This window comes from Suricata suricatta, chromosome 3, assembly GCF_006229205.1.
Source record: "Suricata suricatta isolate VVHF042 chromosome 3, meerkat_22Aug2017_6uvM2_HiC, whole genome shotgun sequence".
NCBI lineage: Eukaryota > Metazoa > Chordata > Mammalia > Carnivora > Herpestidae > Suricata > Suricata suricatta.
Genome location: NC_043702.1, coordinates 41593057 through 41605531, shown reverse-complemented (window position 1 = coordinate 41605531; position 12475 = coordinate 41593057). Strand labels below are relative to the sequence as shown.

The window sequence follows — 12475 nt, the reverse complement described above, 5'->3', positions numbered from 1 at the left end:
GCGCCTGGCTCAGGGGTCTCTCACCACCCACAGTTCTTGACACACAGAAAGCATCCAAATGTCAAATTGCTTTGGGGCCTTTATGTTCATGTGATGGCTCCTAGATCCAGTGTAGCTATTTTCTCAAGGGAAGAAGGACCCGAGTGGCAAACCCGGTGGTATTTAGTGCCTGTATCCATGGAGGCATGTTCTGAGCCTGGGCAAGGCGCAGCTATCAGAACCGTTGCCAGGCTGTTCCTTAAGTTTTTTGTCAATTATAAACGTTTGCATGTTATTCTTAATGATTTGTGAAGTCCCACTTCCCAAAGCATTTGGACAACATCAGCAACTCAAACATAGATTGTAAGAAATGTGATGGCCTTCAGTTTGGGCAATAATGATTGCTTTGGCGATTCGTAACATGTTTTGCAGGCTGTGAGGTAGGTTTGTAACAGATGCTCGGATATTTCTGTGGGGAAGTAAGCTGGTTTCTGCCTTGATGATGGTGCCTTTCTATTTTGTTTTTGTTGTTCTTTAAGCAACAGGATGAGGTAGGAGAGAGCAGTTTTTTCTCAGGCTGTCTCCAGAACGCTCTCTCCTTACCACATTGTTTATGTTTGAAGGGGAGACGTAGCAGGGTCAGCATGGGGTGGGTTGTGGTGGTAAGAATGAGGAGCTGCTTCCAGATCTTGCTGGATCTCTTCCCTCTTATGGTGACCTGCTAATTGCCTCTGTCCCTGATTCTCTGGGGGGATGGGTCATACATAATATGCATTGTGTATATTCCTGATAATTTAGAATTAGATGCATTAGATCCTGCAGCCTTGGGACTTCAAGCAAGTTATATGAGGTATTGTTTGAATCAAACTAGCCCACGCCTCATAGAACTACAGTTTAGACACCACATGTAGGTATTGTGGACCTGTTTTGTTTTTTTTTTTAACTGGCTGGACATGTGTCTTGATTTCAGCATTTTATGCCAGTCAGAAACAGCCCAAGTGGTAAAGTCTGTCATTTGCACCAATGAATAATCGATAAGTGTTTACTTTTGGAAATTTATGGCAAATTAAGAACTGATTGCATTTTGTATAATCTGTCCCTTTTTGCACCAGAATGCAGTAAGTATGAACAGTTTGCAGTGACAGTCTGTTGCATGCTCCTGTGTTAATGGCTTCTCCAACTGTGTGGATTTTGCAGTAAATGGCCATTGATTAACTGTGTGCAGACATGAAATAGAGAATTCATACAGGAATCTTTAAATGTTGAAGGGAAATCTAGTTGGGTTCTAACTTACTCCTTAAGTGGTGTTTTAATTGTGAAGCTTTGCCTCTGATTTCTAACCTGCTTGTGTGTATTTCATAGTCTTGTTGCGAAGCATACTTCACACTGTTCATAGCCATGTGACGTGTCCAAGGACACCACTTACTCTCCACGTCCTTCTCATTAGTTACCGTGTGAAGTTCAGCATAATTTTGTTTAAATGGCTCCATGAGCATAGACTTCTTAAATAACAGAAAGGATTTACTCCATGAATTTTATGTAAACCTTAATTTTATTTGAAGTTTTAATTTTGAGTAGTAATATTATATAAGGATATATTTTATCAAACTAAGAAAGCCAGACTTTGTCACTGAGAAATGACAAAATTGTTAAGCTCTGAAGATTAGAACACATAGCTTTTAAAGTTTTATGTGAAAATGAGCGTTGGGGAATGCCTCTTGTATCTAAGACTGTTGCATGTCTTGAGAATCAGCATGTGCCCTTTAGGTAGAACCTGCAGGTTTAAAAACAAAAAAACAAAAGAGCTTTTCTGCTTGACCAGATTTAGCATTAAAAGATTAGTCAGTGATAGTGTGTATGTGTCATTTAAGGTTTAGAGTTAGAACTTTCCCCTGATTAATTAGTTTATCACTGGTGATAGGAAACCTTTAGCTGACTTCTTGCAGAGAATGTATTCAGATACTGCATCATCATAAGTTGCATTGTTAGATTTTTCCTATGTAGAGCAGAGCTGATTTTGAAAGTCTATGGACTTTCAAAAAGCTCCATGACTTTTTTGCTTTCATCACTTACAGAGAGATTTGAGGCCAGTTGCCCTGTTTTCATAGGAAGTGGTGTGCTTCAGTCTCACGCCTGGACCCTAGAGCTCATTAGGCCAGGAATAGCCACCTCAGTGGAACAAGAGTCAGGTTTTATCAGTGGTGAGGTCATACCTTCCCTTGCTCGCATGGCCACTATCTCCTCTCTGCAAAGACAGATGATAGAGGTGAAGAGGTTTGGGTTCTTGGTGAATTGTGTTCATTCACCATACATGCCTTTTGTGCCCTCAGTGTAGATGTCAGTACTCTAAGCCCTGGGGATTGTTCAGAGATGATTTAGGTATGGACCTTGCATCAGAGTTCATAGGAGGTAACTCTAACATGAAGAGAAACTGCTGAGAGGCGTAAGGGTGATAAATAAGTGAGCCTTCTGAGAAGAGAGATTGTTTCTCGCTGGGGTGATGATTTTGATGTGTTGATTCCCATGAGTCTATTTTTTAGGCACTTCACTCATTCATTCACTCATCAAATATGTATGGAGAACTTACTGGGCGCAAAGTCCTGCACAAGGCATGGGCTTGCCTGGGTGAGCAAGAGAGACACATGGTCAGCCCTTCCCCTTAAGGAACATGCATCTAGTGAGACAGTTACAGCTGAAACTAATCAGCACATGTGTACACATATGCACACACACACACACACACACACACGGTGTGATTTTTTTAAAAAGCGCTGGTATCTAAGAGTTTGAATGAAGGAGCTGACCCCAGCCGGGAGGAATAAGAGGTCAGGTCAAGAAGACTTTCTTGGGCTCCAGAGTTTCACCTGAGAATGGAAGATTGGGAACTTGGGTGGCAGAGATTATAAATCTCACTGTTCCTTTGTGATCCCTTAGGGGAAACTATTTATTTAGGGTAAACTATTTTTTACCACATGCAGGGTACTTCTCTGTCAACTAAAAGTCTTCATCTTTCAAATACTGCATAACACGTGTATACTTCATTCATCCACTTGACTTGTGAACCATTTCTCGAGTGCCTGCAATGTGCAAACCTCTGTGTGCTGGGCCGCAGTGTCCCAGAAACTGTGTGCTGGGCTGCAGTTAAATCTGCGAGACGTTGCGTGATGTCTCTTGTGGACTGAGATGTTGGAGTGTCACTGCCGTGGGACAGCCGAGCATGGTTTATAAGGTTGTTTTCATTTTTCTCCATATAGGACAACAGCTTTGAGCAGTTCATTATTAATTATTGTAATGAAAAGCTACAACAGATCTTCATTGAACTTACTCTTAAAGAAGAGCAAGAAGAGTATATACGAGAGGTAATGTTGAAATGTTTTTTAAATGTACCTTTTATACTCATAATACAAATTGTGGATTCAGAAGCCTATCTAAACATGATCCTAAAATCAGACTTATATAAGTTTAGCCATATTGTGTCTTTTAAAAACTTGCTGGTTATGACATCTAAGCTGCCTGGGATTATCTTTGCTGTTCTGCTGCTAGTGCCTAGAACAATGCCTGGCACATAGTAGGTGCTCAGTAAATATCAGTTGACTGACTTGAGTCTTGGTAGATTCTAGTGCAACGATGTAAAATATTAGTGTGTTTAAAAAAAAGAGTCTGAGATGAATGGACAAACAGCTGTGACATCCATACAAGGAAACACTACTCAGTAATTAAAAAGGAACAGCCATGGGAAACCTGGGTGTCTCAGTCAGTTGAGTGTCCAATCATGATCTTGGGTTCGTGGGTTCAAGCCCCATGTCAGGCTCTGTGCTGACAGCTCAGAGCCTAGGACCTGCTTCAGATTCTTGTCTCTGTCCCTCTCTCCCTCTGCCCCTTCCTCACTTACACTCTGTCTCTCTCTCAAAAATAAATATTAAAAAAAATTTTTTTTAAAAAGAAGAAACACCATTTGAAACAGCAGGGATGGACCTAGAGGGTATTATGCTAAGTGAAATGAGTGAGACTGAGAAAGACAAATGCCATAGGATTTCCATCACTAACAAATCAGTAAACAAAAAGCAGAATCAGGCTTATAAACCCAGAAAATGAACTGATGGTTGCCAGAGGGAAGGGGGTGGGGGGATGGGAAAAGTGGGTGAACGGGAGTGGGAGATATAGGCTTCCGGTTATGGAATGGGTAAGTCACATAAATAAAAGGCCCAGCATAGGGAATATAGTCCATGGGATTGAAATCATGTTGCACGGTGACACATGGCAGCTACACTTGTGTTGGGCATAGACTGAGCTATAGAGCAGTTGGAGCACTAGGTTATACATGAAACTAATGTAACGGCATGTCAACTCTACTCAAAAAACATTTTTTTAAACCAACAAATACTTGATCATGTGCTCATCTGAAGAATTTTAATCATGGCTACTCCAGAACAAAACATATTAAACATGAAGGAAAAAAAATAAATAAAATTAAAATATCAGTCCGTTGTCAAAAAAAAAAGAAAAGAAAAGAAAAGACAAAGGAACAAACAGTTGATAAACGCAGTTATATGAAGGATTCTCAAATGCATTATGCCAAATGAAGGAACCAGACTCAAAAGTCTACGATTCCATTATATGTTCTAGAAAAGGCAAAGTAACAGAGACAGAAGAGTTGGTCATTGCAAAGGGACAGGAGAGAGTATCCTGGAAGAGCAAGGAATTTTGGTAGGGGGTACTTGGCACCGTGCATTTGCCAAAACTTAAGAGAACTGTACACCCAAAAAGTCAATGTCACTCTGTATAAATTCAAAAATATTTTGAGACGTTGTCCAATTGTGAAAAGCACTGATTTCCTAAACTTTTATCAGAAAAACAGGTAATATTTATTGAGTGCTTATTATATTGCCAGGTATTGTACTGGTGCTGTGTATGGATTATCTGAATCTGATTTGAAAGTAATCAGAAGTAATGTTTATAGAGTCCGTGTATCCTTAATTGTAAAACCATACTTAGTTTTCATCCTTTCGTTTTTTAAATAGTTAATGTTTTTTGAAATGTAAAATTATTTCAGACAAAAGGAGTAATTACTATATTGTGTGTATGTTATATTTTTGTTTTCTATTTGTTTATTTGCTTTAATATTTTAATAATGATACTACCTATTTTTCTTCATTTTCTGTGGCATTATTGTAAATCATTAAAGACACTGAATCCTTTTTTAATTTTTTGCCTCAATATAGATTTTTCTAATATGATTGTTGTCCCCAGTGACTTAGTAAAATAACCCATCTACTTGAAAGCTAAATCATAAATATTTCATCATTCTTTTAGAATGATCGCCATGCTTTAAAAACGTTTTCTACTTGTCTGGCACTTTTTTAACATAAACTTCCTAAAAGCCAGATTCATTCTCTTCCTGTCTTCTCATCCTAAAGAGATTGCCCCAACTTTGATGTGTAACTTAAAACAGTTGGTGCAGATTGTCTGAGACATGTCTAAGAGAGATCCCTAGCTTGCTGTATGAATTAAATTTCTTCCCCTTAGAAGAAAAATAAACATTTACACTTAAGGGTAGAGTGTAAACAGATTCAGAACGATTACATTCAGCCTCACAGATTTGGCTTCGTCGCTAGCATTAGAACCAGCGGCTTGGTTTTTGTGTCTTTCCTTATGTTGAAAATATTTTGTCTTAGCGCTGGGATATTTTAACTTTCGAAATAGTCAACGGCCCTGCAACATGGGGTTGACTCTAAAATTAATTTTTTCCTTGTGATTACAAAGTAAGAACAGAAAAATGTGGGCCTTAGATTCCTGGGATCAAGTTCTGACTTATTTCCTTATAAACATTGTAAATATACACAGAGTAATATTGACCCAAGGGTCTGTTGAGTCCGTGTTTGGCACAAAGCCAGTGGAGTGCATGGGAAATTGTCACAGATGGCAGAGTGGAATGAGGGGCAGTCTCAGAACAGGTCAAGGGTGTTCCTTCAGTCACATCGTGTCAGTGGTGGACTGCTGCAATTAGGAAAGTTTTGGGAACTGGAAGATGACATTTGCTGCATTATTTTAGAAAGGAAATATTCAGAGAGGAAGTGAAATGGAGTAAGGTGGCTGTTTTGTAGATGGTAGTGTTGTGGCATCGTCGTCACATGGGATCTGATTTTGATCTGTTTTCTGTCGCAGGGCATAGAATGGACACACATTGACTACTTCAATAATGCTATCATTTGTGACCTGATAGAAAATGTGAGTATTAGGTACAACTTTCTAAAAACATTCTTAGTAATAATTTACTGCTTACAGATGACCCTCACTGCCTTAGTGTCTTCACAATTTTGACACTGTCGAGAGCTGTGGAGTTCTGGAGACTTCATTGTCGCCATAAGGGACCATACACAGTTCTTGTACACAAACATGAAGAACTGGATATTTTGATACTTGGCTAGGATTTCCTGTGCTCATCCTGAGTCCGTGTCACAGAGCCCTTTCAGGACGTTAAGATGCCTTAGACGCATCATTCTTTTTTGTGTATTGGGAACCCAAGTCCTGTCCATGGTTCCTGGGAATATATATGAGCACTGGTCAGAGGAGGCTCTGGTAGGGTTTTTGCCAAATCAAATATCCATCTAATTTCTAAAAGTCTAGTAACTTCTTCACACACCATTCAGTAATTATTACCAAAAAGATCATTATTGGTGAGGATGTGAAGAAAAAGGAACCTCTGTACACTTCTGGTGGGAATGTAAATTAGTGCGGCCATAAGAGAAGCTATTATGGAGGTTCCTCAAAAAATTAAAAATAGAACTACCATATGATCCAGCAATTCCACTTTTGGAATAGATCCAAGGGAAATGGAATCAGGATCTCGGAGAGATAGATTTACTTCCATGTTAATTGCGGTGTTACTCACAATAGCCAAGATATGGAAACAGCCCAAGTGTCTGTCGATAGATGAATGGATAAAGAAGATGTGTGTATATACAATGGCATGTTATTCAGCCATGAGAAAGAAGGAAATCCTGTCATTTGCGACAACACATATGGACCTTGAGGGCATTACACTAAGTGAAATAAGTTAGTTGGAGAAAGACAAATGGATGACATCATTTATATGTAGACTAAAAAAGCCAAAGAAACAGGAGAGAATGGTAGTTACTAGGGGCTGGTGGTGGGGGAAATGGGGAGATGTCAGTCAAAGGGTACAGACTTTCTAGTTAAAAGATGAATAAGTTCTAGAGATACAATGTTTGTCTATATATATACGTGAAAAGGCTTTCAACGTCCAAAAAATTACTAGACATGTCTAAGATTCCAAAAGGTTACTAAGTATTTTGTTTTTACATCACAGTTTGTAGTTTATTTTAAATGAATTGATTGCAAGAAGATTGATTTGTATGTGAAAACCTGGAAAGTTTTGTTTTATGCTTGGGATTACTCACACTCCTGGCCTCGATAACAAAGTTATTTGAAACAACGCATAAACTTTAGTATCCTACAGTGTTTTTAGCTGTCAGTGGTAGGTGAGTGCTGTGTTTCAGGAATAGAATCACAGACTCTACATGTTTCAACAAATGCCTTTCATAAAACCTTTTAGAAATTATGGATCTACAAATTATTTGGAGATAATTAGCCAATTATCTCTTCTCTCAGTTTTCAAGATATTCCTGAAAGTTGCACCTTTAATTAAATTGAGTATGCTGAGGATTACTGTTTTTCTATTAATGAATAAACTTTGTTTCAAAAAATCTGAAAAGTGTTGGAGTGTGAACACTAATGTGCCATGTAAGCAGTTCAGAACTCTAATATCCAGGAAATCAGTAGATTGACTGGAAAGTTTTCCCAGTAAATTTTGTGGAACCCACATTGTGGGAACTTGACTTTCAGAAGTCATGACTAGCACCTTTTCCTTCATAAATAATAACCTTGAACTTAATTCTTTCCCTTCAAGAAGGAAAAAAAAGAAAACAGTGTTCATACACTTAGATTATCTCAGCCTTAGGTGCCCTTGACTATACGGTTGAAGAAACTCATGTTCGCAAAGGAGCCTGGGTACATAAAGGAAATGTTTCCTTCCAGTGTTACCTAACAGTAAAGTTTACTTGGGGCTGTTATGAACGTACTTGATTCCTGAGAGTCCACACTTCCTCTGGGTTTTGTGTGGAATCAACAAATCCTGGTCAGAGGATGTCAGAGCCATGTGAGGAGAGGGAGAGAGGAACCCAGAGCTCTGGCCTGGTGGATGTGGGTGGGCCTGATGCTCAGTGGAGTGGATTATTCTCTTTGGAATGGAGACATGGGCCCGTAGGGGCCATCCAAGGAACAGCAGCCTTTATTTAGCAAAGTAGAAGATTCCTGATTTTTGATTCCTTTTAACTGGGCTCTTGGGATAAATGTGATCATAGGGTCTGAATACATAACAAATTCTCACTCATGTTCAACATCCGTTTTGAAATTTTATGTGGAACATGAATTTTATTCTAAACAGATACTCTTGAAACACAGCTTGATTGCATTGATCCTGAATCACATCTTTTTTATTTTTTTAACTACAAAATAAACTGTATTTTGAACACATGAACAATTTGAAAACATCTGAAACCAATTTCCTTCTCAAGCTATGAATCAAATAACGGTTCTAGAAGACTGTGCTTTGTGATTTATGACCACATGTTGTAGAGACAGCATTGTCACATTAGTTTCTGACGTTTAGATTTGTGTTTGAATGTGTTTTGAATATGAGGTCTGACTTGCCTTTTTCGAACAACGTGAGTTTTAGTCATCAGCCCGCTGAGGTAGCCAAGGTGACTTCTAGGTCCTGTTCTGAGGGGGGAAGAGGGTGGGGGAGGGTGACTGATAAAGATCCCCCTCCCCAACATCCACACACACCTGAGACACTGGAAGGGGACCGGTTTCTGTGGCTTTTTGTTACTTGTTTTGCTTCTCCGCTTTTTGTTGGAACTGAATGGAATTTTCTCGTGACTAAGTTTTTTAATTGTGTTTGATGGTGTAATTAGGGATCATTATGAAAACAATACAGTGAGGAAGGAAGGAAACCTTTTTACTTCCTTTCTCGCAGAACACAAACGGAATCCTGGCCATGCTGGATGAGGAGTGCCTGCGGCCTGGCACGGTCACCGATGAGACCTTCTTGGAGAAGCTCAACCAAGTGTGCGCCACCCACCAGCACTTCGAGAGCCGGATGAGCAAGAGCTCTCGGTTTCTCAATGACACGTCCCTGCCTCATAGCTGTTTCAGAATTCAGCACTATGCCGGCAAGGTATGGGGGTGCACCCCCCCGCGGAGGCCGCGCCTGAGAGGTGGCATTCTGACCAGCGCCAACTTGTGAGGAGAAGTTGAGTGGCTGAAATAGTAGAATCAGTGAATGCTCAGTAGAGGTAGAACCTGGGTCATGTGGAGGAAAATCTTACTGATACCGAGCGCTGAGAGGAAGGCCAGTGGACTTTGTGAGGGAGGGCGAATGTATTTTAAAAGTCGATTTTGTTGTTCCTCAGCTCTGAGTTATCCTCTAAAAGTAGATCTGTCAACACTAATAAAAGGAGAGGTGATAGTAAAGATTACGAGACACTAAAGACTTAACAATAAGGTTTTACTGGCACAGATCATTTAGCAAATATTATTAATTCTTAGATTGAAATTTTGAGACAACAGTGAGGAAAATACCAACTTAAAAAAAAAGCATTATTTATATGCTTATTTTTGAGGGAATTTTCTGCCATCTAAGATATGTAAATATGTTGAAAACAAATTTGAGTGTAGCTTAATTTTCGAAGTCCTGAGAGAGTATTGATTGACAATAATACCGCTTTTCTTCTAAATATGATTGCAAATTTCAAAGAGGAAAACATTCTCAATTATATGTTTAGGAGAAATTAAGTATATAGTATCTGAATTACTGTTAATTTCAAAAAGTTGGGACTTGATACTTCTTTATTATTTTCATTAGCTTATGTTGCTAAAAGATACTTTTCTGGTCAGTTTCTCTGCTCACTTAGCATGTCTGAAAATATCAGTGCCATCTCTATTTTCTCCTATCTACTTAAGACTAGAATTGGCATATGTAAACTAAAAAAAAAAAAGTAAAACCTCAAAAATGTGCTCAAACACTAAAAAAGCCTAAAATCCTTTGAAAATGTTATGATAGCATTTTTGGAGTTTATTCTTGCAAATCCTGAAGGGTAATAGAATTTATTTTGAACTCTTCTGTGATTTAGACAGATGGAATTTAAACTCAGAGGCTAACTCGGTATTAGGAGTGTGACTAACGTGTCGGGGGTTTTGTGATGGAGAAAGAGGAGGCTGCAATCGAGATAGAGATAGTCTTAGAGTATTTTTAACAGTTACATGACGTTCTGGAGTGCGGTTTCTCAGCGGCGGAGTCTCCTGTGCTGCTCGTAGGTGCTGTACCAGGTGGAAGGATTTGTGGACAAGAACAATGACCTTCTGTATCGAGACCTGTCCCAGGCCATGTGGAAGGCCAGCCACGCCCTCATCAAGTCTTTGTTCCCGGAAGGGAACCCGGCCAAGATCAACCTGAAAAGGCCTCCTACGGCAGGTTCTCAGTTCAAGGCGTCTGTGGCCACGCTGATGAAAAACCTGCAGACCAAGAATCCGAACTACATTAGGTATTTCTGGCACATAAAATTCTTTGATGAGTTCATTATGAAGGTACTATCAGAGAAGATCATTTTCCTGTTTGCCTAAATCTGAGTCTAGCCCCAACAGAGGATAACTGAAGCTCTTACACGTCAGATAAGGTGGTATCTTGGGTTCCCTTAACAAGTACTCCAGGGCCCTTGCCCTGTCTTCAAGTAAGGAATTTCAAAATGGGGGGAAAAGTGTGGCAGGGGATGGGATTAGATATTTAATGAAATTGCGTTGTTGGCACCTAGGGTTCTTAACCCTTTCTATCTTTTTTTGTTTAATGACAAATTCAGAAGTGTATACTTTTTTTTTCTAGTAAGGGTTTTACATAAAACATCATTGGATTCATGTTACATTAACTTAGAGTGCAGCATTAAAGCAAATGGGGCTTTGGTTAGAACTTTGGTGTTCGAAAATATGTGCCTCTTTCTTTCCTAGGAGACGTGTAGATTTGAAGAAAGGAATGACTCCCAGACAATCTTACATTTTCCAAAGCAACAGAAAGAATTTCTTAAGAAGCATCTGGTCTCTTTTTTTCTTTTTCTGGGGATCTTAGATCTCAAGATTCAGTAAAGACCAATTAGAATCAGAGTTTTCCATGTGTGTATTTGGTGAACTAGACAATAGGAGATGTGTGTCTAACAGGTCAGATTTCACACAGCACACACACACCCATACGTACCATCCATAACAGCCTTTGAAAATTCAGTTGTGAGGAAACTAGCATGAAGAACATTTTTGCGTCTGGCTTGTTTGCCAAATATTTACATTAGCAACAAATACAAAGAGTCAGAATCCCCTGGTTTGATTGCAATCAGGTTGAATATATATTAGGTAGAGATCCTCGTTTCAAAGAAGGAAAAAAAAAAAAAACCCAAGAAACTTTCTGTGGTCAGTTGCTTTTGTAATTCTCAATTAAGTGGACTTTTAAAAATTATTATTTAATAATTTATATGACCCATTATGCACAGATCCTAGGTGAACAGCTGAGTTATTTTTTCACCATTGTATATATCCATTTTGGCAACCTCCACTCTGGTCCAGATGTGGAACATTCTGTCACCCCAGGATTGTCCCTTCATTCCCCTCCCCTTTTAGTGGTTTTAATCTATCTCTAAGAAGTCTTAATAAACTGCAAGTAGTTTCAGATTTCACATTAAGGTCCATATTTTTCCATATAGATAAGCTGTTGCTCTGGCATCATATATTGAAAAGAAAAAAAAACATTGTTTTTTTATTCAGTTACCTTGATGTCTTTATTGAAAGTCCATTGAAAGCACGTGTAAGAGTCTAGGTCTAAACTCATAGTCTTCCACTGATCTGGTTGTCTGTTTTTTTTTCTTAATGTTTATTTATTTTTGAGAGGGAGACCGAGAATCCGAAGCAGGCTCCAGGCTCTGGGCTGTGAGCACAGAGCCCAACACAAGCTCAAACCCACAAACCGTAAGATCATAACCTGAGCCGAAGTTGGACACTTAACCGACTGAGCCACCCAGACGCCCCCTGGTTGTCTATTTTTAAGCCAGAGTGGACATTATTTTTGTAAATGTAAAAGGAGAAGCATAAAAACACTGAGGTCATGAGATTTAATTGTTCGCCTTTTATGTATGTGTGTGGAATTTATTTAGCAGCTGTAGGTAGGCAGATGTAACTATAAATGTTTAGCAGTGTATTAATGAAGATACAGAGATTGCTTCCAGAAGATCCAAACATAACAATGGCTTAAACAAGAGTGTCATTTATTTCTTATGTAACTTCTGAGAATAAGGACTCCAGGGCTAATTCAACATCTTCTATTTTGTGGCTCCGTGGTTCCCAGGGTGTTTCCCTCATCGTATTTTCAAGGATGGCT

At 39.1% G+C, this 12475-nt stretch overlaps 1 protein-coding gene across 5 annotated transcripts in view; it reads left to right on the top strand.

Annotated features, from left to right (window-relative positions):
• Positions 1-12475, top strand: part of MYO1B (myosin IB) — a 143540-nt gene that overhangs the window by 99484 nt on the left and 31581 nt on the right. For 3 of the 5 annotated variants that reach the window (XM_029934212.1, XM_029934210.1, XM_029934209.1), the window contains exons 13-16: positions 3234-3338; positions 6145-6207; positions 9038-9238; positions 10378-10604. In XM_029934212.1, coding sequence (XP_029790072.1) covers positions 3234-3338; positions 6145-6207; positions 9038-9238; positions 10378-10604 — 596 coding nt within the window. Of the gene's footprint in view, positions 1-1091; positions 1098-3233; positions 3339-6144; positions 6208-9037; positions 9239-10377; positions 10605-12475 lie in introns of all 5 variants that reach the window. The other 2 variants (XM_029934211.1, XM_029934208.1) reach the window with 1 other exon arrangement.